At 40.1% G+C, this 22,871-nt stretch overlaps 1 protein-coding gene across 2 annotated transcripts in view; it reads left to right on the top strand.

Moving 5' to 3' along the window:
* The first annotated feature begins 3,175 nt into the window (after positions 1-3,175).
* Positions 3,176-22,871, top strand: part of plch1 (phospholipase C, eta 1) — a 75,491-nt gene continuing 55,795 nt past the window's right edge. For both annotated transcript variants that reach the window (XM_078410972.1, XM_078410970.1), the window contains exons 1-2: positions 3,176-3,273; positions 20,565-20,703. In XM_078410972.1, coding sequence (XP_078267098.1) covers positions 20,625-20,703 — 79 coding nt within the window. In that variant the 5' untranslated portion in view covers positions 3,176-3,273; positions 20,565-20,624. The remainder of the gene's footprint in view (positions 3,274-20,564; positions 20,704-22,871) is intronic.

The raw sequence follows: 22,871 nt of genomic DNA, 5'->3' as shown, positions 1-22,871 counted from the left end.
CGACGCATGCTCTTATCTCCTAGCAACCAGCTGTAACACAGAATAGAAACAGTAAGGGATAGCCTGAGATAAACAAAATTATAATTGATTCTGAGAACACATTTAGAATAAAAGATAATGAATTGAAGAACAACTGTAAATGTATAGGTATAAAACAAACAAACTTGGGGGAAGCTGTGTTTGCTAAGCAATTCTTTCAGATGTAAATAGAAAAGGTTCCAGGTTTTCTGCTGCAAGAAATCCGAAGTGAACACAAATAAAACAAAAGACTTTATTGTTGTGCTAATAACTGTGACGAAAGCTGCATTTGTTTGTTCCCATTGGTGGAAATATTCGAAATGGAAGGTGTATTGAAAGCTGATTAGTGAGCGTAAAAGACTTTGAACCATCCAGCCATGGGCAGTTAGAAGCCAGGGAGGTGGGACTGAAACCATGGCATTCAGTCAAAAACTAACTAGGTGAAAAAGTAAAATAAAACCCAACTAACGCAAAAAAACTATTTTCTCTTAAGAATGTATGTTCTGCATCATCGAGCATGCATTATTTACCAGAGCACAAACAATCTTTCAATAAATTAGTAAACAATAGAATGGGTCAAAGAGTTTTATAGTCAAACCATAGTTTGACCATAACCATAAGCTTCAAACATGCATCCCATAGCAGAACTCAAACAATCTTTCAATGCATTAGTAAGCAATATAACTGGTCAAAGTGTTTTATAGTCAAACCATAAGGTAAAATTTGCATTTATTTTTAATGTGATGTCGGCGGATGATGGATTTTATCATGAGACGGCTTAATTTCTAGTTCAAATGACATAAAACCATAGAGTGATGCAGCATGGAAACAGGTCCTTTGGCCTATCATGTTTGTGCCACAAGTCCTATATTACCTCATTTCTTATTCGCTCCTCATTCTCATCATCTTCCCTAAATTCTACCACTCTTGGAGATGGTTTACAACGGCCAATTCACCAATTACCTGCACATCTTTTGGATGAGGGGGCAATCAGAGCACTTGAACGAATCCCAAACAGTCAAGAAGACCATGCAAACTCCATAAAGACAACACCTGAGGTCAGGATTGAACCTGCCTGGCGCAGTGAAGCAGCTACTCGACTAGCTGCACCTTATTTCTTTCATGTGTAGGAAAATAACTCCAGGTGCTGGTTCAAATCGAAGGTAGACACAAAATGCTGGAGTAACTCAGCGGATCGGGCAGCATCTCAGGAGAGAATAGACAATAGACAATAGGTGCAGGAGTAGGCCATTCGACCCTTCGATCCAGCACTGCCATTCAATGTGATCATGGCTGATCATTCTCAATCAGTACCCCGTTCCTGCTTTCTCCCCATACCCCCTGACTCCGCTATCCTTAAGAGCTCTATCTAGCTCTCTCTTGAATGTATTCAGAGAATTGGCCTCCACTGCCCTCTGAGGCAGAGAATTCCACAGATTCACAACTCTGACTAAAAACGTTTTTCCTCATCTCTGTTCTAAATGGCCTACCCCTTATTCTTAAACTGTGGCCCCTGGTTCTGGACTCCCCCAACATTGGGAACATGTTTCCTGCCTCTAACGTGTCCAACCCCTTAATAATCTTATACATTTCGATAAGATCCCCTCTCATCCTTCTAAATTCCAGTGTATACAAACCTGGTCGCTCCAGTCTTTGAACATATGACAGTCCCGCCATTCCGGGAATTAACCTAGTAAACCTACGCTGCACGCCCTCAATAGCAAGAATATCCTTCCTCAAATTTGGAGACCAAAACTGCACACAGTTCTCCAGGTGCAGTCTCACTAGGGCCCTGTACAACTGCAGAAAGACCTCTTTGCTCCTATACTCAACTCCTCTTGTTATGAAGGCCAACATTCCATTGGCTTTCTTCACTGCCTGCTGTACCTGCATGCTTCCTTTCAGTGACTGATGCACTAAGTCACCCAGATCACGTTGTACGTCCCCTTTTCCTAACTTGACACCATTCAGATAATAATCTGCCTTCCTATTCTTACCACCAAAGTGGATAACCTCACACTTATCCACATTAAAACTGCATCTGCCAGGAATCCGCCCACTCACACAACCTGTCCAAGTCACCCTGCAACCTCATAGCATCTTCCTCACCAGGAATGGGTGACGTTTTGGGTCGAGACCCTTCTTCAGACTGATGTCAGGAGAGGGGGTGGGACAAAGATAGGATGTAGTTGGAGACATTTCTTTCATGATAGGTTCCCTAACTCAAATGAACAATTCAAGAAATGTGGTAAACTGCATGGAGCTTTTCCTCCAGGAAGATGGGACAATCTAGCATTCGTCTTCAACACTTAAAGACCAAAGTATTTTTATTCCATATAATTTTGTTTATAATTTCAGCTTTTGGATAGTAACAAGCTTTCTTTTGTATGTACCATATGTAGAATTACTCGAGGTCAATAGAGAAATAATGTCCAATGGTAGGACTGAATTCACTACTTTTGATGTTTTTTCAGAATTAATCTGATAGGGAATTTTTAGATCCTTGTTTGCATGGATCTAGAATACAATCAATTTCAGGAACCTGGGCAATATTTTCTGATTCTATTATTTTAGCACCAATGCTTAGTGGTCTAAAACAAAATCTAGCCCATCAGATCCAATCTGAAATATATTTGATGGAGGGTGTGAGAACTATTAGCTTCGTTCTTTTGTTTAAAAAGCTATAAACTCTTGGTTTGACAGACAGATGATGTAAATTGGATACAAATTTAGTGTCAGGGATTATGGGGAGAAGACAGGAGAATGGGGTTAGGAGGGAAAGGTAGATCAGCCATGAATGAATGGCGGAGTGGACTTGATGGGCCGAATGGCCTAATTCTGCTCCTATCACTTATGAACATTAAAATGTCTTGAATATTTTCAAAGTTGATAAATTATTCATTGATAAGGCTGAGGAGGTAATTTGAACCATGATAGATATTAGAAATGAGAACCATGATAGATATTAGAGGAGGTAAATAGCACAAAAAGGTTATCTAGAGAACGCCAGATTTAAAGAAAACATGTAATCCCCATTCCGGTATTCCACTCCTTATTTTGCAGCATGTCAACGGGGAGTAATTGTGCGTTTGAATGAGAAAGCATGTTGTGGCGGCACATTACAGCTTATGCAGTTCACAATTAACTTGCACTGCTGTGGACGGGTGTGGAGTCTGGCTTTTATTTTTAACTTTAACCGTTTCTACCTTATGAAGAAAAGAGAGCTACTGCACAGATGTTCTTAACTGCAGTGAGGTATGTTTTATTTTCAATTCCTTGCACAGTGTATTTGATCTTCCAAAACAATAAGGAAATAAGAGCCTGCTACTCCACTTCAAGTCAGTCACATTTCAACAACAGTTTATTTCTTGATGTATCGTTTCATGCAGTTAATTGAAACAAGGAGGAACATTTGCTGGGAAATTGAATGTATGGCATGATTCATCGACGTCTGGGTTTTAATGTTAATAATTACCTATTGATCACTGTACTCACTGCTTCTTGAATTTAGTGTTGAATTTTGTAGAATATTTACTGTTCAAGGAAATAATTAACGATATGTCCAGTTAAACAGAAATGACTGAACAGAAATTGAACTTAGAAAGTAATTCACGTATTATGCGCACCTTAAAATGTACTATCTTTAAGTAAATTAATTAGATCTTGACTTAACAACTGAAGGTGAAAAGTATTAACATTTGGATAAAGTTCATAACAGCTATTTTGTTAAATTGTATTAGAAATTGAATGATGTCTACTGTTATTGCACTTTGTGTGTGAAATGTATTTAATGATTCCAAAACTAATATTTAATTGCTTAATTGCACTTTTAACTGAAAGCTTTGAGAGGTGGAACTAATAAAAACAAGACGCCTAAGGCAGCAGAGATTTCCACAGAAATGTGCAATAGTCAGTCAAAAAGGAACAAACCATCAAATCCCAGGGGGCAATCATTTGTCAGGGTCATGTGATCAAAGTCTTTGAAACAAAGGCAGAGGAGAGGATTGTCTCAATAGATCAATCTCTTCAGTTGCATCCGTATATGCCTGCAGTGATGTATAAGTGCAAGCTTCAAAATTAATGTCTGGATTAGAGCCCAGTGTTTTCCCAGTCCATTCTGACCAGAAAATTCGTTGGATTTAATAGGGTAAGATCAAAACTGAAATAAGGTACATAGATTATTGCTAAATAAATTGATAATACAAAGTATCTTACATTTACTCCAAAGAAATGTACCTACATATATTTGTGGTTATAAAAGTTGCTGTTTCTGAATCTCCACAGCATTGTGATTTACTTGAATAAACATTATTTGATTACTTAAGTTACAGTTTGATACAACATCCTCCTGGTATACTTTTGAATTTTTTGGCATGGTTTCCGTAATCCGGGTACAAGAATTGTTAACTGAGTACTCTTAGATTTGAAGGCTGATTTTTTTGCTGCAACTTGGCATAACTACAACATTGTATATTTTTTTGCTTGGCTTTGATTGCCTGAGTTTTTAAACTGAGTGACCTCTACACCTGCTTTGTGTAAAATGCTGGTTGCCCCACTTTAAATAAAAAAGCCTTTTTTGGCCAAGTGAATTATTTTGATTCTTTTTACAAAAATAGGATTTGTATTATGAATTATTATTGAAACTAGGTCTGTATTAATTCTTTGTAGCTCGTTGAACAAAGCTCCTTGTTGCTTTACAACTCCATCTATTATTTATACCTATCCCAGTGGACCAAATAGCATTGTTTCTAATAAAGCTATTGTAACCTGCTACCACATAAAAAAAGTGTGGTCAAAGATTTTACAAACATTATACAAAGGCATGGATTGTTTTAATTTGCTTCTCTTTTTGTTGCTAAGAGCAAATGAAACCTCTCTGAAGACTTCAACGTTACTGATACATTTCTGTTCTGCTAGTTTACTTGGTTCCAGTTGACTGATGTTACACGCAGGGTTTGATCTGAGTTGCAGTTTCCCAAATCCCAAGGGCATGGGCTCTCTTTAGTGTGTGGGAATTAATTGCACAGACCTGCTGCTTTGCTTCTAGAAGGACATGTAATACATTAGAAAACTGGGGGATGGGTAGCAGAGCTAGTAACTGAGGAAAAGGTATGTACTTTTGTTATCTGTATTAAGAATTTGACAAAGGATATATTTTACTGCCTTAAATGTGTTTCTTACTGTCATTGGTAGACGTAGGTAATCTTCCAGTGGGCAGGAAGAAGGGCTGTTGTGATGGATGGTTGGAGGGTGAGGGGAGGGGGGGAGGGGGCGGTAAGGGTTGTAGGTGATTGCTGTCAAGCAACCAATAACGCAGCAGATTGGAGCAGTGGGATGGAGATAGGAGGAGAACTGTATGCATATTCACATCAGGTCTTTTGAAAGCACTTCTACAGAGCAGCAAATTCTATATCTCTCATTTTCCTTTCCCCTGACTCTCAGTCTGAAACATCACTTATTCCAGCTTTACTGGAACGTCACCTATTCCACAGTTACTCCAGCTTTTTGTGTCTATCTTCGGTTTAAACCAGCATTTGCAGTTCCCTCCGACACAAACCTGACATCGAGACACCTTCACTTCAGTGAGGAGACTATTCCCAAGCTGCGAGAATAATGCCATCTCAGTTTATTGTTCATAGCTATGTCAGGGAGGACACTAGGGCATTATTGTCAGAGGGAACAACTACATTTATCTCGGTGAATAAGTGAAGTGGGAGGAATAAGTTCTGTGTCCACTTTTGCAGCTTTATCGTGTTGCCTTTGCTTCAACTCCCTCTCAATATCACTCTGAATATGAAAGTAATTTCATTAATGTTCTGACCGCAGGTAACCCATCAAGCTGATCGATGTGCAGATTCTTGGTACAAGTCATGCTTTCATTATTCTCCATCACTCCACAAAGCTATGTTATTCCACCAGCCCATTATGTACAGGTTGGCTGCTGGACAAGAAAATTTATCTCCTTCAGACAGCTAATGGTTACTGTCAAAAAATCCAAACACAGCTGGTAAGATGAGAGCACTAATGCATCCAGAAGCATCATGAAGGAGACATTTGACATTGATGAGCATTGCTTTAGCCACCTAGAACCGCTTGGAGAACTTCTACAGTATAGTCATAACTGACATGTTTACATATTTTATTTTTAACATGATAAAGGACTAGCTATCACCTACCTTAATTTTAACGTATGGCCTTAATTTCACTGTTAAGACATGCAACAGCTGGGGAGCAGTTTTCCAACACAATCAGCCTGGAGCTGAATTATCAGTTAAATTCTGACTTGGGTTTCTGGTGAAGTTTAAAACATTTATCTGGAAAGGCTGTTGGGTTATTTGATGACGCAGATCACACTTCATAAGTTCTAGGAGCAGAATTAGGCCAATTGGTCCATCAAGTCTACTCCACCATTCAATCATGGCTGATCTATCTTTCCCACTTAACCCCGTTTTCCTGCCTTCTCCCTGTAGCCCCTGACACCCGTACTTGTTTTCCAGAGAGAGTTAGATTTAGCTCTTAGGGCTAAGAGAATCAAGGGATATGGGGAGAAAGCCAGAACGGGGCACTGATTTTGGACGATCTGCAATGGTGACATTGAATGGCGGCGCTGGCTCGAAGGGCCAAATGGCCCACTCCTGCACCTATTCTCTATGTTTCTATGATCGAAGGGTTCATCTACAACACAGGCACTTAAAATAATGTGGATTTCCAAATTGAGTCTCAGATGGAAGATGAAAAGGTCTCTAAGAGGAGTGGGTGTATTTCTTTAAAAGCTTTCTCTGCCACCACAAAGATGGATTTTCTTTTTCTTTTGCAGCTTGTTTTGAAAGGCAGAATGATGAAAGAGAGCAATTATCCATCTAGAACGAGTCCTCTTTCTTAGATCCTTTAACTGCATTTTGAATTACCTGTAAAAGTGTAATGTTACTTTAGTGGCAGACTATTTATTTAAGATTGGCAAAAGAATTGAATCAAAAACAAAAAGTATCTCGATCCGAAACGTCACCTATTTCCTTTTCTCCAGAGAGGCTGCCTGACCCGCTGAGTTACTCCAGCATTTTGTGTCCATCAAAGATTGTTCAATTGCATGTTTTATTACTATTACTGCTCGTTACTTTTTACGTGTCCCAGTTCATGCTGGTATTCATCTCCTGAAGTACATCGAAGTATCCTTTTTGGAAATGTTCTCTCCTTCCACCCTCACCCAGTTTATGGTGTATCTCCCTTGTGTATCTCCTCCCCATCATCATGCTGCCAATCTCTACAATCTTGGCTCCAGTCAGCAATGCTTTCTTTTACCCCTTTACGTTATAGTACCAGTTTTCAGAGCAACCACTTGATCCAATAGAGAGATAGTGGAATTCCAGTATATTTTGTGAAATAGCTAGGTAGAGGAGAATGGAAGCACATTTTTAAATGATGTGATGAAAGGGATTCGGCATAATTTCCTTAGATCACACAGGCAAACAGCTCTATCTTGTCGCAACTAATTATACTTGTCATCTCCTTGCTTTTCACCCTTCTTATTAGGTTATTTCTCCTTTCTCACGACAGCTGAATTCAAGATGATATTTTCCCCCTCATTTTGTCAATTTTTTAAATAGTTCATTCTATCTACCATCATCCACCAATCTATTTCCATTTATACAGTGGAAAATATCTACCGTAGGGAACAAAGCAATTTCTAAATTGGAATTCTAGATGAAACAAAATGATCATGAGAATTCCCAGCCACTATAACATTTCCTGGTGAGGTGCAGCAGCTGGTAGGTGTTCTTTGATAAATATTGGAGGGAAAATTAGAGATATTAATTTTTCAGGGCTTCACCAATATGGTCATTATAATATCAGCCCAATGGCCAGAGAAACTACAGTGTGTTCGTGGGAATTCCACAACTCCCTGTCCTAGCTTATCCTACTTCGTATTTTGTTATCAGAATCACGCATACTCTGCCTTGCTTCCCATCACTCAACAGTTTTACCTCACAGGCACATTGTGTAGCCAAAGTAGAGAGTTCGTGTGGCAATTAGAGCATTCACTTTATTGCATTAGATTAGAGTTTTATTATTGTCATCTATGCCAGGGTGCAATGAAATTCCTTGTTCACAGAGTAAACAGTATACATACGGCAATAAATATACCGATGAGTACAAAACAGCAGAATAGTGAAAAATTGCAAAGTAATATTTGAATATTATACAATAACAGAATAGCCTAATGAGGTAGAGTTAAAAGTAGTTGGCAGCAGCTGGAGGAATGGGATGTGAAAGAGGTGAAAAGTTTCGGACTTGGATCGCAGTGGGGTGGGGGGGGGGGGATGGGGGGGAAGCTGCTCTTAAGTTTGGATGCCTGAGCTTTCAAGCTCTCGTATCTTCTCCCATGAGGTAGAAGAGAGTAAAGGAAATGGCCAGGGTGACAAGCATCCTTAACATCACTTACAGCCTTCCTGATGCAACGCACTGTGAAGATGGACTGGATGGAAGGGAGTGATGAGACTGAAATGGACTGGGCTGCATTCACCACAATCTGCAAATTCAGACAGTCAAGAGGAGACCAGTTGCCATATCAGACTGAGATGCATCCTGTCACATTAGTTTCCACAGTGCATCTATAGAACTTTCGTTGACATGCCGAATATTCTCAGATGCCTAAGAAAGTAAATAAGCTAATGGGTTTTCATCATTAATGCAGCAGAATGAAGAGACCATGTTAGGTTACTGGTGATATGGATGGGTTGGATGATATAGAATCATATGAAGAAAGACTGGATAGACTCAGCTTGTACTCGCTGGAATTTAGAAGATTGAGGGGGGATCTTATAGAAACTTACAAAATTCTTAAGGGGTTGGACAGGCTCGATGCAGGAAGATTGTTCCCGATGTTGGGGAAGTCCAGAACAAGGGGTCACAGTTTAAGGATAAGGGGGAAGTCTTTTAGGACCAAGACGAGAAAGTTTCTTTTCACACAGAGAGTGGTGAATCTGTGTAATTCTCTGCCACAGAAGGTAGTTGAGGCCAGTTCATTGGCTATATTTAAGAGGGAGTTAGATGTGGCCCTTGTGGCTAAAGGGATCAGGGGGTATGGAGAGAAGGCAGGTACGGAATACTGAGTTGGATGATCAGCCATAATCATATTGAATGGCGGTGCAGGCTCGAAGGGCCGAATGGCCTACTCCTGCACCTATTTTCTATGTTTCTAGAAAGTGGAAGCTGTCAACCATCTCTACAGCAGATCCGTTGAACAGGACAGGGTTGTGTTCAGCTGTCAACAACCAACTTTTTTTGTCTTGCTGACGTTAAGGGCTTGGTTATTGTCCTGACACCACGACACTACATTCTCTACCCTTCCCGTACTCTACGTAAGCTTTGCTGTAGATCCGCGCGAGAACAGCGCGCATCATCAGCAAACTTAAGGATTGAGTTAGCTTTGTACTTGGAACACAGTCATGGGTGTACAGGGTTAGAGCAAGGGACTGAGCACACAACCCTGTGGAAATGTGGTCATTTGGCTGCTAAGCTTCTGTTTTGATTCTTGAGTAAAAATAACATGCTGCTGGGCGAACTCAGCATGTCAGGCAGCATCCATGGAGGGAACTGGACAGGTGACGTTTCAAGACTCGGTGGGCCGAAGGGCCTGTTTCCGCGCTGTATGTCTAAAGGTCAGAACCCTTCTTGAGTGCGATCTCTAGAAGTGTTTTACCAAACAATCAGACTTGCAACAGTTCTGTGCAAAAAAAATCAAACATTGGTGTCTTGATTGGGTGTGTTCTTCCAGCATTTCTGATTTTATTTCAGACTCACATCAGAAGGAAACGTGACTGATCAGCAAAAATCAAGTTGCTGTGTTCCTTGCCTACCTCTCCCCTGACCACTATTCCCCTGATAACATGAACAATTGTTGCTGACCTGCGTTTCAATTTGGTAAAGTGGAAGACAACAGTTAATTCACTTGTACCTTCAAAGATCTTGTAAGTGTAGAGCAACAAAATCATCAGTGAAAAGGCTGTGTTAAAAGCATATTGGCAATTACATTAGGCTAACACTGTTAACTCTCTGATTACATTATGGGAGAGAGCATGGCCCACAGGGAGCATCTATTGGAACTGCCTTGCAGTTAGAAAACCGTGCGTAGTGCAAATATTTTTTTTTGTGAGGTCCCATCTCAAGACATTGTCTTAATCCAATGTCAGAGCAGAAATGTGGCATGGTAATGATGTATGGGGAGTACTAACATCACAATAAATATATTTATAATATCAGCAAGGTCTGTTCTTTGATTTATCTGATTGAAGGCATGTTTGGAGGTCATTTTGTAACAAAATATGGAGAAAGTGGTTTTCAATATGGCAAGCCAAAAACAGAAACAAATTGAACTCACACGGCTCAATTAATACAACGCTCGATCAAGCCTGTAAATGGAGCACAGAATTTGTGCACAAAGCATGTGGGAGGCTGCTTGTGGATACAATTAGAGAATCCCACATGCAGTGTAGGAGTAAAATAGAATGAAGCATGCATCAGATTCTTAAAGACTTAAACACAAAGTGCTAGAGAAACTCAGTGAGTCAGGCAGCATCTGTTGAGGGAATTGACAGGTGACATTCAGCTGTCGTCTTCCACTTGTACTCCTCCCTCTGTCTTTACATTTCACTCCTCCTCTCTGTTTATCTGACACCCCTTTTGTCTCCTTCTCACCCCTAGTCCTTGTCAGTTACTACACCCATCTGTCAATGAAAGGTCTAGATAGAGTGGATGTAGAGAGGATGTTTCAAGTAGCAGGAGAATCTAGGACCAAAATAAAAGCACGTACCTTTAGAATGGAGCTGGGGAGGGATTTCTTTAGTGATGAATCTGTGGAAGTCATTGCCATAGATGGCAGTGGGGGCCAAGCCCTTGGGTATTTCTAAAACAGAGATTGAAAGCTAAAAGTAAGGGCGTCAAGGGTTATGGGGAGAAGGCAGGAGAATGGGGTTGAGAGGGAAAAATAAATCAGCCATGATTGAATGGCAGAACAGACTTGATAGGTCGAATGGCCTAATTCTCATGCCTTATGGTTTTAAACTCCCCCTATTCTGAATCCCCCCTCACTTGAATCCCCCCTCACTTGCCAGACATTGTCCCACTCCTACCTCGCCTTTCCAGCTTTCTCTCCCTTCTACTCCAATCAGTCTGAAGAAGGGTCCTTGACCCAAAATGTCGCCCATCCATTCCTTCCAGATCTGCTGCCTGATCCGATGAGTTCCTCCAGCATTTTGTGATTTGAGATTAAGATTCCAGCATCTGCAGTTCCCTGGATCTTCATTATTAAAGGCATAAGTCCAAAAATTGGTCTGATGAATTTTGGAGAGGTTGCCTGCAGAAGAATAACTTTACCAGCTGGAACTTGAAAGTTTCTAATACTTTTGGACATGTCAGCATCAAAACATAGTTGAAATTTCTTATTCAATTTGGCCTCTGAATAGAATTAAACTTATGTTACAAAACACTTCGGAAAGGTTTGCACATTTTTCAGTGTTTTATGACAAGTTTATATAGCCAGTTATAACATAAGTTTATATAGCCCCTTTCCTGTTTGTATGGCCACTATCTTATGGCTATTATTCATGTCAGTTTATTACAGGAACCAATTTATTGAGGTACTAAAATGAGCCTAATTACAAAGGTCAAATTTAACGAGTTAATAGACAATAGACAATAGGTGCAGGAGGAGGCCATTCGGCCCTTCGAGCCAGCACTGCCATTCAATATGATCATGGCTGATCATTCTCAATCAGTACCCCGTTCCTGCCTTCTCCCCATACCCCCTGACTCCGCTATCCCTAAGAGCTCTATCTAGCTATCTCTTGAATGCATTCAGAGAATTGGCCTCCACTGCCTTCTGAGGCAGTGAATTCCACAGATTCACAAATCTCTGACTGAAAAAGTTTTTCCTCATCTCAGTTCTAAATGGCCTACCCCTTATTCTTAAACTGTGGCCCCTTGTTGCAAGGATTGATAAAATTGTCAAAGAGATTATTAGGTGTTCAGCAATTTGACTTCGTAATTATTACAGAACGATATTGGTGTTAGGATTTTGAGACATTTATAACAGCATGAATAGTATTGACAAGTATATGACTTTGAGACCTTAATGAGCTAGGTTTTGCTGGCTCCAGTATGCATGGTAGCAGTAATAAAGAAAATAATGGCACTAAAAACTGATAATTCTCCAAGAAGAGATTAATAGACAATAGGTGCATGAGTAGGCCATTCGGTCCTTCGAGCCAGCACCGCCATTCAATGTGATCATGGCTGATTAAAGGTGTAGATGTGAACATTGAGTTTGGCCTAATAACCTTACAAAGATATCTTGATTCCTGATTCAGGAAGCAGTCTTGTACATACAAAACATTTCCATTTCACTCAAATCTTAAAGAAGTTTAGAAAATGTGATAAGAGAATTATTTTTGAAAGGAGTGGACTAATTGTATTTCATTAGAAGCGGGACTGACAACAATAACATCTGTTGTTGGGAAAATACCACAAAGAAGTTAAAGATCAAAGGAAAATGTTTACAATTGTGCCCAAAAAAGTAAGATTAGAAAAAACTCGGAATCCAAACAAAGGAAGAAAAATATGATAAGGAATCGCACACTGGAACATGAGCAGTTCAGTGAGAAGCATAAAAGAGACAATAAAAGCTCCAATAATTATGTAAAAATGAAAAGATCATCTAAAGTTAATGTGGATCCCTGAGATACTCAGAAAGGAATAATTATATTGGCGAATAAGGAAATGGCAGAAAGATTAAGGAAACGTCTGCCTTCACAGAAGAAAACAGAAAATTTCCCAGAAATAGCATAGCATTACATGTGAATTTGGAGCTCAGAGAACTTAATATTAATTTTTGAAGATAGCATTGGAGAAATTACAGGGAGCGTTAGGCTGAAGAGGTGACCAGTGTGCACCATTTGGAAAGAGGTGGAGGTAGAAAATTACAGATCAAAAAACAGTTCCCATATTGAAATATGGTAACTGAAAACCCACGTCTGGGGAACAATTGAGAATGAAAATGCAAAACAATAAATCTGATATCAATAATAGGTAAAATATCGCTATCAATTATACAGGAAGCGGAAACATGGCATCAGGTAAAATAATAATAGGATTGGGTCACTTAAATATTAATTTATAAAAGGGGACTAATTTTGACAATTCTGTTGGGACTTTCTGAGGCTATGACTACCAGAACAAAATAACAATGAACCAGTTGACGTACTGCGTTTGATCTTTCGAAATGCTTTGAACACATTAAGATTATTTACAAAAAATAAGAATCCAAAGTATTGTGGTTAATTTACTGGCGTCGACTGAAGATTGGTCAGTGCAGAGAAAACAGTAAATAGGAATAAACAAATCATATTTGGGTTGTATGATTATGTCCAGTATTGTGCCTCTGGGAACACTGGACAAGAGTTTGGTTTTATTTTCTGCTACTTAGTTAAAAATATATATTGCAGCCCAGAGGTATGAACATCGACTTCTCCAACTTTAGATAGTTCCTCTGTCCCTCTCTTCCCCTCCTCCTTCCCAGATCTCCCTCTATCTTCCTGTCTCCACCTATATCCTTCCTTTGTCCCGCCCCCCCTGACATCAGTCTGAAGAAGGGTCTCGACCCGAAACGTCACCCATTCCTTCTCTCCCGAGATGCTGCCTGACCTGCTGAGTTATTCCAGCATTTTGTGAATAAAAATATATATTGTTACATTCGCCATAAGAATATGAGTGTGTGAGCCAGTTGGACATCACCCACTCCATTCTCTTCTTAAATAATAGTAATTTCATATAGGTACTGTTCGCATGAAGTACAACAACTGGAATTGGAATGCACAGTGGGCTGGTCAGCGCCTGAAAGGCTATTTGATATGGAGTGATACAGTGTGGAAACAGACCCTACAGCCAAACTTGCCCACACCGGCCAACATGCCCCAGGTACACTAGCCCTACCTGCCAGCATTTGGTCCATATCCCTCCAAACCTGTCCTATCCATATACCTGTCTAACTGTTTCTTAAACGTTGGGATAGTCCCTGCATCAACTACCTCCTCCGGCAGCTTGTTCCATACACCCACCACCCTTTATATAAAAAGGTTACCTCTCAGATTCCTATTAAATCTTTTCCCCTCACCATAAACCTTTGTCCTCTGGATGTATTTGATGACTAGAGCAATAGATTGTGATAAATGGATTACCGTATATTGTCTATTGGCCAATTCATTATGAATTTTCCAATTTTATTTATGTGATTACTGCCATTGCTTTTAAACATCAGAATGGTTTGGTAGTTAGGTAATATAATTATATTAATGAAGTTAATAATTAGAATATAATTTGGAACTATCTTAAATAGATTCCCAAAGCAAGTTTGAACATTTCTGTGACAGCTTTTATATTTGCATTCAATTCAAATTCATATCACAGTGTTTTAATCAACTTTGTGAAGCATTTAACAAAGCAGTGATCAATAATTAGTATAAGTGAAACGTTTTAATTTTATAGGTTGAATAACTTGCACGTTGACCATGGAAGATGTAGACTTTATAATGTTGAGATTGCAGGGTAACGGTGATATGTCAGATGCTGATACTGGATTTTGATCTGTGTGAAAGAGCAAGGGATATGGCAGAACATTGTTCAGTGTATAGTTACTGTCTGAAATAAAACCCAGTTAAAAAGAGAAAGCTTTCTTTTCTCATATTACAGAAGACCACGAAATTTTATGGGACATTGTATTACTTTGATTTACAATGAGGGCCAGGTGCAGAATGAGCTAAAAAGCAGACCTCTGGAGAACTGGATGACATTCTGTTTTAGCATATTATTTGGAGCCCCTTATGTTTTCACCTCTGGGAGCAGAATTTTAATGCGGTCCCAACACCAGATGGGATGAGGGTTTTCTACCTAATATCTATTAAGGTTTATAAGTTAAATTAATGGCATCAGTATCCGTCTGGTCCCCAGAATCTCAAGCCCACAGTTTACAGCTGTTGTGCAGTTGAGACTGCAATTCTAATTTCAATCTGCTTGCAAAAGTGGCGCAACTGGGGATGGATCAAAGGTATTCTTTATACTGCAACTGTACCTTGATCACAGATTTCATAACTAATCTTTTAATGCCCACATTTAGTGGATTCTCTACCTCTCCAAATCCCTGAAGAGTACCAACTTGTTGAACTGCATGGAATAGATTTTGAAAGACAGCTCTGAAGTTTCATTTCCATAAACTGTATTCATTTGTGTGGTTTCTTTGTAAATTGCCTCAGTAGTTCCGGCAACCTGCCCTATCTGATTCAAACCATGATATCCTTTGATGGATAAAATATATAATGCGCAATTCAAAACACGCAGTAGCTTCATTAATACTGCTTTCATTTAGAAATTACACATTCTATTTCATTAAAACGTTTTAATTTGCACTTCTCCCATTTTCAAAAATGTTTGCAAGTTGTAATACAATAGATGTCACATTGGAAGAGAGAAACTGAACCAAAAAAAGTTTCTTAACATGCATAATAACCTAGTAACAACTTTTTTAACCTATACCAACTTTTTGTTTGCGAAATAATAGCATTTTAGGGGCTAAAGGAATCAAGGGATATTAGGAAAAAGCAGGAACGGGGTACTGATTTTAGATGATCAGCCATGATCATATTGAATGGCGGTACTGGCTCGAAGGGCAGAATGGCCTACTCCTGCACCTATTTTTCTATGTTTCTATTAAATAGAGTAAAAGTCGTAATATGGTTATTCAGCGCACAGGAAACTAGTTCCGTCGTTTAATCTTTCCCATGGTTTTGGTTCCCTGTGACAAAACTTGGAGGCCAAAGGGGAGGCATGAGTGGCTGGTTACCATGCCAACTGCAACTGGATACTGGGGAGGGGCAGACAAGGGTAAAGCTCAACTTTCTGTGGCTCGTGTTGAGGGAGCGTCTGAGTGCTTGAACCGGTTAACACATACCCATGTTTCTCTTCTGCTTTGTGGAGATCTAGTTAAGCCACTTCTAAGTTCACTTTTTTTTGTCACAACAAAAGAAATGCAATGTGTCCTAATGTCCATGCTTCACTCTGCTGGTGATGCAGGAGGAGAGGATGTGAATTTCTGATAACCTTATTGCAGAATTTAATTAATTTGATAAACCCCTTCACAATAAAGTGCTTTGGTAATTCATTCTGTTTGGGCATGTCAGCCAAATGCTGGTTTCATTGTCAGACATTGAACATTGATGAGGAGAACAAAAGTTAGAATTTGGGGATGGCACAGTAGCGTAGGCAGGCTGTAGCGCAGGCTCACAACACCAGAGACCTAGGGTCAATCCTGACCCTGGGTGCTGTCTATGTTGAGTTTGCATGTTCTCCCTGTGACTACGTGGGTTTCGTCCAGGTCCTGGGGTTTCTTCCCCCATCCAAAAGGCGTACAAGTTTGTAGGTTAATTGGCCTCTGTAAAATTACCCCTAATGTGTAAGGAGCAGTCAAGAAAGTGAGACAACACAGGACTAGTGCGAACAGGTGATCGACGGTCAGAAGGGCTCGATGGGCCAAAGGGCCTGTTTCCATGCTTTATCGCTAAACTAAACTAGAAACACATTTGGTCCTACTCTTAACTCATGTCTACATAACATGTTTTCCAGCAGAAGTCACTGACTACAATTCGGAAAATTGGCTGAATTGACTCTAGCTTGGGGATATTGAAACTAATAGCAGCACAGTTTTAACACAACAGCTAAAATCAGTGTGCTCTGTGCAAATTTCCATATTAATTTTACCACCAAACTGGAAGGTTAAACAAGTTAAACTTTTCTATTTCTGTTTAAACATGTTTTCAATCTACCTATACATTTATTTACAGTACTTAAATTTGCATATGCACTCACAGAAAGCACTAACCTTTTCAAGGTTTGTGTAAATACAATCATTAACAATTCTTAACCTCAGTTAAGAATTTCTAATTCTGGTTCTGAGCCATACTTATTTGCAAAGAGGATTATTTACACATTAAAGATTTATTGTACTGATGAGTTTTCCCTCTACAAATATCTACAAATGTACAAGTTTTGTACAAGTACTATACAAAAACTCATAACTCATCTCTATGATATTTCAAAATAATAGAAACTTGGAATATAGCATTAATCTCCCCAGTGTTAAAATGTTCATTTAGCTCCAAACTTAGCACAGTTATTTTGAGAATGGTAGATGCTGCATAGCCTTTCAAATCCTTGAAAACCAGATGGAAAAGTGGAAAACTAAGAAAATTGGCAAAGGTTAAGATTTATTTAAGAGTAGTCACCCCTGAAGTGATCAATGAGTCTTTGTTTTATAAGGTCAAGTAGTAAGAAAAATATTGGGGCAGAGAAATAAATGAACTGATACGAAAGTGTTGAGCTTTTGAGCTATCCATGATTGGTCTAATTAAGATAAATGGTTTGCACATTTGTGGATTGGATTAAAGTCATTGGGAATAAAACAAGGGCAAACTTTAAGATCCTTGACATTGAAATGTGCAAATTCTTAAGAAATAATCCTTGAAATTAGTTGCATTTATGTGTTAAATAGTTAAATTTAGTTATTTAAAATTAGTTTAGAATATAGACAGCCCATTATTAATATTTCAGTGCTATTGTCATTGCGGGAAATTTTGGAGAGATATAGACAATAGACAATAGACAATAGGTGCAGGAGTAGGCCATTCAGCCCTTCGAGCCAGCACCGCCATTCAATGCGATCATGGCTGATCACTCTCAATCAGTACCCCGTTCCTGCCTTCTCCCCATACCCCCTCACTCCGCTATCCTTAAGAGCTCTATCCAGCTCTCTCTTGAAAGCATCCAACGAACTGGCCTCCACTGCCTTCTGAGGCAGAGAATTCCACACCTTCACCACTCTCTGACTGAAAAAGTTCTTCCTCATCTCCGTTCTAAATGGCCTACCCCTTATTCTTAAACTGTAGCCCCTTGTTCTGGACTCCCCCAACATTGGGAACATGTTTCCTGCCTCTAATGTGTCCAATCCCCTAATTATCTTATATGTTTCAATAAGATCCCCCCTCATCCTTCTAAATTCCAGTGTATACAAGCCTAATTGCTCCAGCCTTTCAACATACGACAGTCCCGCCATTCCGGGAATTAACCTAGTGAACCTACGCTGCACGCCCTCAATAGCAAGAATATCCTTCCTCAAATTTGGAGACCAAAACTGCACACAGTACTCCAGGTGCGGTCTCACCAGGGCCCGGTACAACTGTAGAAGGACCTCTTTGCTCCTATACTCAACTCCTCTTGTTATGAAGGCCAACATTCCATTGGCTTTCTTCACTGCCTGTTGTACCTGCATGCTTCCTTTCAGTGACTGATGCACTAGGACACCCAGATCTCGTTGAACATCCCCTTTTTTTTTCTATTGGAACCTAATCAAATGTACAGCACTTTGGTCAACGTGGGTTGTTTTTAAATGTGCTATACAAATAAAATTGACTTGACTTGACTTGACTCTTCCTAACTTGACACCATTCAGATAATAATCTGCCTTTCTATTCTTACTTCCAAAGTGAATAACCTCACACTTATCTACATTAAACTGCATCTGCCATGTATCCGCCCACTCACACAACCTGTCCAAGTCACCCTGCAGCCTTATTGCATCTTCCTCACAATTCACACTACCCCCCAGCTTAGTATCATCTGCAAATTTGCTAATGGTACTTTTAATCCCTTCATCTAATAGGTGCAGGAGGAGGCCATTCGGCCCTTCGAGCCAGCACCGCCATTCAATGTGATCATGGCTGATCATTCTCAATCAGTACCCCGTTCCTGCCTTCTCCCCATACCCCCTGACTCCGCTATCCTTAAGAGCTCTATCTAGCTCTCCTGAATGCATTCAGAGAATTGACCTCCACTGCCTTCTGAGGCAGAGAATTCCACAGATTCACAACTCTCTGACTGAAAAAGTTTTTCCTCATCTCAGTTCTAAATGGCCTACCCCTTATTCTTAAACTGTGGCCCCTGGTTCTGGACTGCCCCAATTCATTCAAAGATATAAGAAAGATATATTCAACAAAGATATAATTCATTCAAATGTTGTGATTTGTATCCAAATTTGGAAGGAAATAGCTTGACTGTTTACTGAATCCATAAGTTTTCATTCAATTGTTACATTCCATTTACTTCCTTTTGATATCTATATACGAAAACTCTCGTTTGTTTGTTCCTGAACTACAGCCAAAACGGTACACGATAGTGCGACAATTTTAGGTCCACCTTCCTCACCGTCGTCCTTTTGGTGCTAATGGAAGAAGTTTCATTGAAATCGGTGTTATATTTTTAAAGTTATTCACATTTTAAAGTTTAAATCTATCTCCTAGGAGGGAGGGGGTGGAAGGAGGGAGGATAAGGGGGAGGGAAAGGGGGAGGGGGGTGGAGAGAGGGGAGGCGGGAGGGGAGGAGGGAGTGGGGTGGGGGAGGGAGGGGGAGGGGGAGTAGAGGGAGGGGGAAGGAGGGAGTAGAGGGGTGGAGGGAGGGGGAAGGAGGGAGGGAGGGGGAAGGGGAGGTTGGGTGGAGGGAGGGGGAAGGAGGGAGGGAGGGGGAATAGGGAGGTTGGGTGGAGGGGAGGAGGGAAGGGGAGGGGAGGGTGTTGCACCAATGCGGGAGCGGTTTGGGCTCAACGGTTCCACTTGCTCTCGTGTTTTAATAAAGCTTCGTTGTGATAACATATGTTAATATTATGGTAACAATTACATTGAGGATATTGACAATATACCATTGCTTTAAACTATTTAATAACTGATTATAATTTTTATGTTGGATATGTTTAGACTATTAAGACATTGAGGATTTTGTAAAGATTCAGTCAATGCTGTTATACAATGATTCACTGCACACTTTTAAAGAGACAGCACAGGCACTTTAAGCCAATAATAGCTGCAATCAATGTTATCCAGGTAAAATAATTATTTTATGTCGGCAAATGATCACATTTAGTTATTATGGGATTTTCTTGTTTCAAGAATTATATCAGTAAAATCATGAGATAAAATTCAATGGTAGACACAAAATGCTGGAGTAACTCAGCGGGTCAGGCAGCATCTCGGGAGAGAAGGAATGGGTGACGTTTTGGGTCAAGACCCTTCTTCAGACTGATGTCAGGGGAGGGGGCAGGACAAAGATAGAATGTAGTCGGAGACAGGAAGACTAGTGGGAGAACTGGGAAGGGGGAGGGGATAGAGAGGGAAAGCAGGGACTATCTGAAGTTAGAGAAGTCAATGTTCATACCGCTGGGGTGTAAACTACCCAAGCGAAATATGAGGTGCTGTTCCTCCAATTTGCGCTGGGCCTCACTCTGACAATGGAGGAGGCCCAGGACAGGAAGGTCAGATTGGGAATGGGAGGGGGAGTTGAAGTGCTGAGATCAAGTAGGTTAAGATAAAATTCAATGTTCCCTCTGCCAAACCTTTATCATCAATCTAAATGTATCTGCTAATTTTTATGTGGCTTCTTTGCTATTTATTTTGCAGTTTCGTTATATTATTCTGGATCGCAATTGAACATTTGTTTGGATCATAGTTAGATTTACAATGAGCTCTCGAGCCCTGAACAGAAAAGGCGGCCTTCAGTACTGTAGACACTTTCTATCCGACAATGGCGTATTCCAAGGTAACTTACCTCACTTGACTTTTCATATAAAAAATAGATTTATTTATTTTGTTTTGGAGTGATAAACAGATCATTAAATAGAATAATATACATATGATTAACAGAATGAACTGCAAATGCTGAATAAAGGGATAATGCAGCTTTAGATGATATAAGCAGGTCAATTATAAGGCTGTGGAGGCCAACTCAATGGATATTATTATGGTGGAGATTGACAGATTCTTGATTAGTACGGGTGTCAGGGGTTATGGGGAGAAGGCAGCAGAATTAGGTGAGAGGGAAAAATAGATTAGCCATAATTGAATGGTGGGCCAAATGGTCTAATTCTGCCCCCTAGAATTTATAACCTATGGACTTATAAGGACTGACATTGTATGCACTAAGTCCTTGTTATGAACAAGGGATCGGGACATGGACTTCCATGGATAACAAAGAAGTGTGGATGTTGTAAAGAACCTCTCCTTTGTACTCAATGCGCCTCCCAAATAAATGTAAATGCGCCCTATAATGTTCTAAATGCATGAACAAACATTTTGAAATATTTAAATACCTAAATGGAAATGAGATGAGCCAACAGACTGCTTCTAATGAACCAATGATCAGTTTTCAAATCACAAACTGCAGCTGTGTAAATAAAGGCCACAATCAATTAAAACGGTGCACAGTGCAAGTGTTCTGGAAACTGATCAAGGTACTTACTCAGACAATGATGGCTCTGCCACATGTACATGCTTATAGATATTCAGTATTGGAAACACTTTGTTACGGGTCCTGGGGCTGATCTCTCAAGTTTCTAGATCAGCTAATTACTAATCAGTGGATAATGAGAGCAGTGCAGGAAGGAACTGCAGATGCTGGTTTAAACCGAAGACAGACACAAACAGCTGGAGTAACTCAGCGGGTCAGACAGCATCTCTGGAGAAAAGGAATGGGTGACATTTTGGGTTGAGACCCTTCTTCAGACTTGGAGTCAGGGGAAAAGGACCCCTTGACTCTCAGTCTGAAGAAGGGTCTCGACCTGAAACGTTACCTATTCTTTTTCTCCAGAGATATTGAGAGCAGGGTGTGCCTAGATCCCAGCAATAATAGATAAAACATAGAAAATAGGTGCAAGAGTAGGCCATTCGGTCTTTCAAGCGAGCACCACCATTCAATATGATCATGGCTGATCATCTAAAATCAGTACCCCATTCCTGCTTTCTCCCCATATCTCTTGATTCCGTTAGCCCCAAGAACTATATCTAACTCTCTCTTGAATACATCACTCTCCCTTGAATACATATGTGAAAATACAATCATTGAAAACAATGTATGAAAATCTATTCATGTTGAAGTTTGTAGTATTGGATGTTTAATCTTTTTATTCTAAAATGAATGATAATGTTGTCAAAGTTTACCATAGGTTATCCTTGTACTGTTGCGTGAAATATTTTTATAGATTTAATGATGTTTCAGTGATGTAAAAAAAATGTAACTAACTAAAGTTGAATCTTTTATCGTCTTCCTTGGTGCTTCAACCTAAAGATGGGAACAGCTGAAACTCCTTTAAAAATGCCAGACGTTTGTTGGTTGTCTTTTTGTGGGAACTAATGTTTGCTGGTGGATGGAGTTACTGGGAAAGTGGATTTGACATTTAGATATCGGTAGAGTAGTCTGCCCCCAGTGTGAACTTATTGCATAACTTTGCAACAATCCCTGCAGCTTCTCTTCATAAGCTCCATCCTTGGTAGCTCTCTGCCCTTCAGCTTCTCCCCAAATGTGCAGGTGGAGGATGAAGCACTCCTGGTGTCCTTAAAACCCAAAGTGGTGATGAATAGATACTGTCTCCATTGTCGAGCCACCTGAAGCAAATTTTTGGGAGCTCATTGCAGTCATCGGATGACTTTGCTTAGTTTAGTTTAGAGATACAGCGCAGGAACAGGCCCTTCGGCCGTCCAAGTCCGTGCCGACCAGCGATCCCTGCATACTAACAATGTCTTACACGCTAGGGGCTATTTACAATTATACCAGGCCAATTAACCTGCAAACCTGTACATCTTTGGCGTGTGGGAGGAAACTGGAGATCGCAGAGGAAACCCACGCACTGGGTACAAATTCCGTACAGACAGCGCCCGTAGTCAGGATCGAACCCAGGGCCCTGGTGCTGTAAGGCAGCAAATTTACCACTG

The sequence above is a fragment of the Rhinoraja longicauda genome, chromosome 13 (assembly GCF_053455715.1).
Source record: "Rhinoraja longicauda isolate Sanriku21f chromosome 13, sRhiLon1.1, whole genome shotgun sequence".
Taxonomy (NCBI): Eukaryota; Metazoa; Chordata; class Chondrichthyes; order Rajiformes; family Arhynchobatidae; genus Rhinoraja; species Rhinoraja longicauda.
This window is presented reverse-complemented; position numbering and strand designations above follow the sequence as displayed.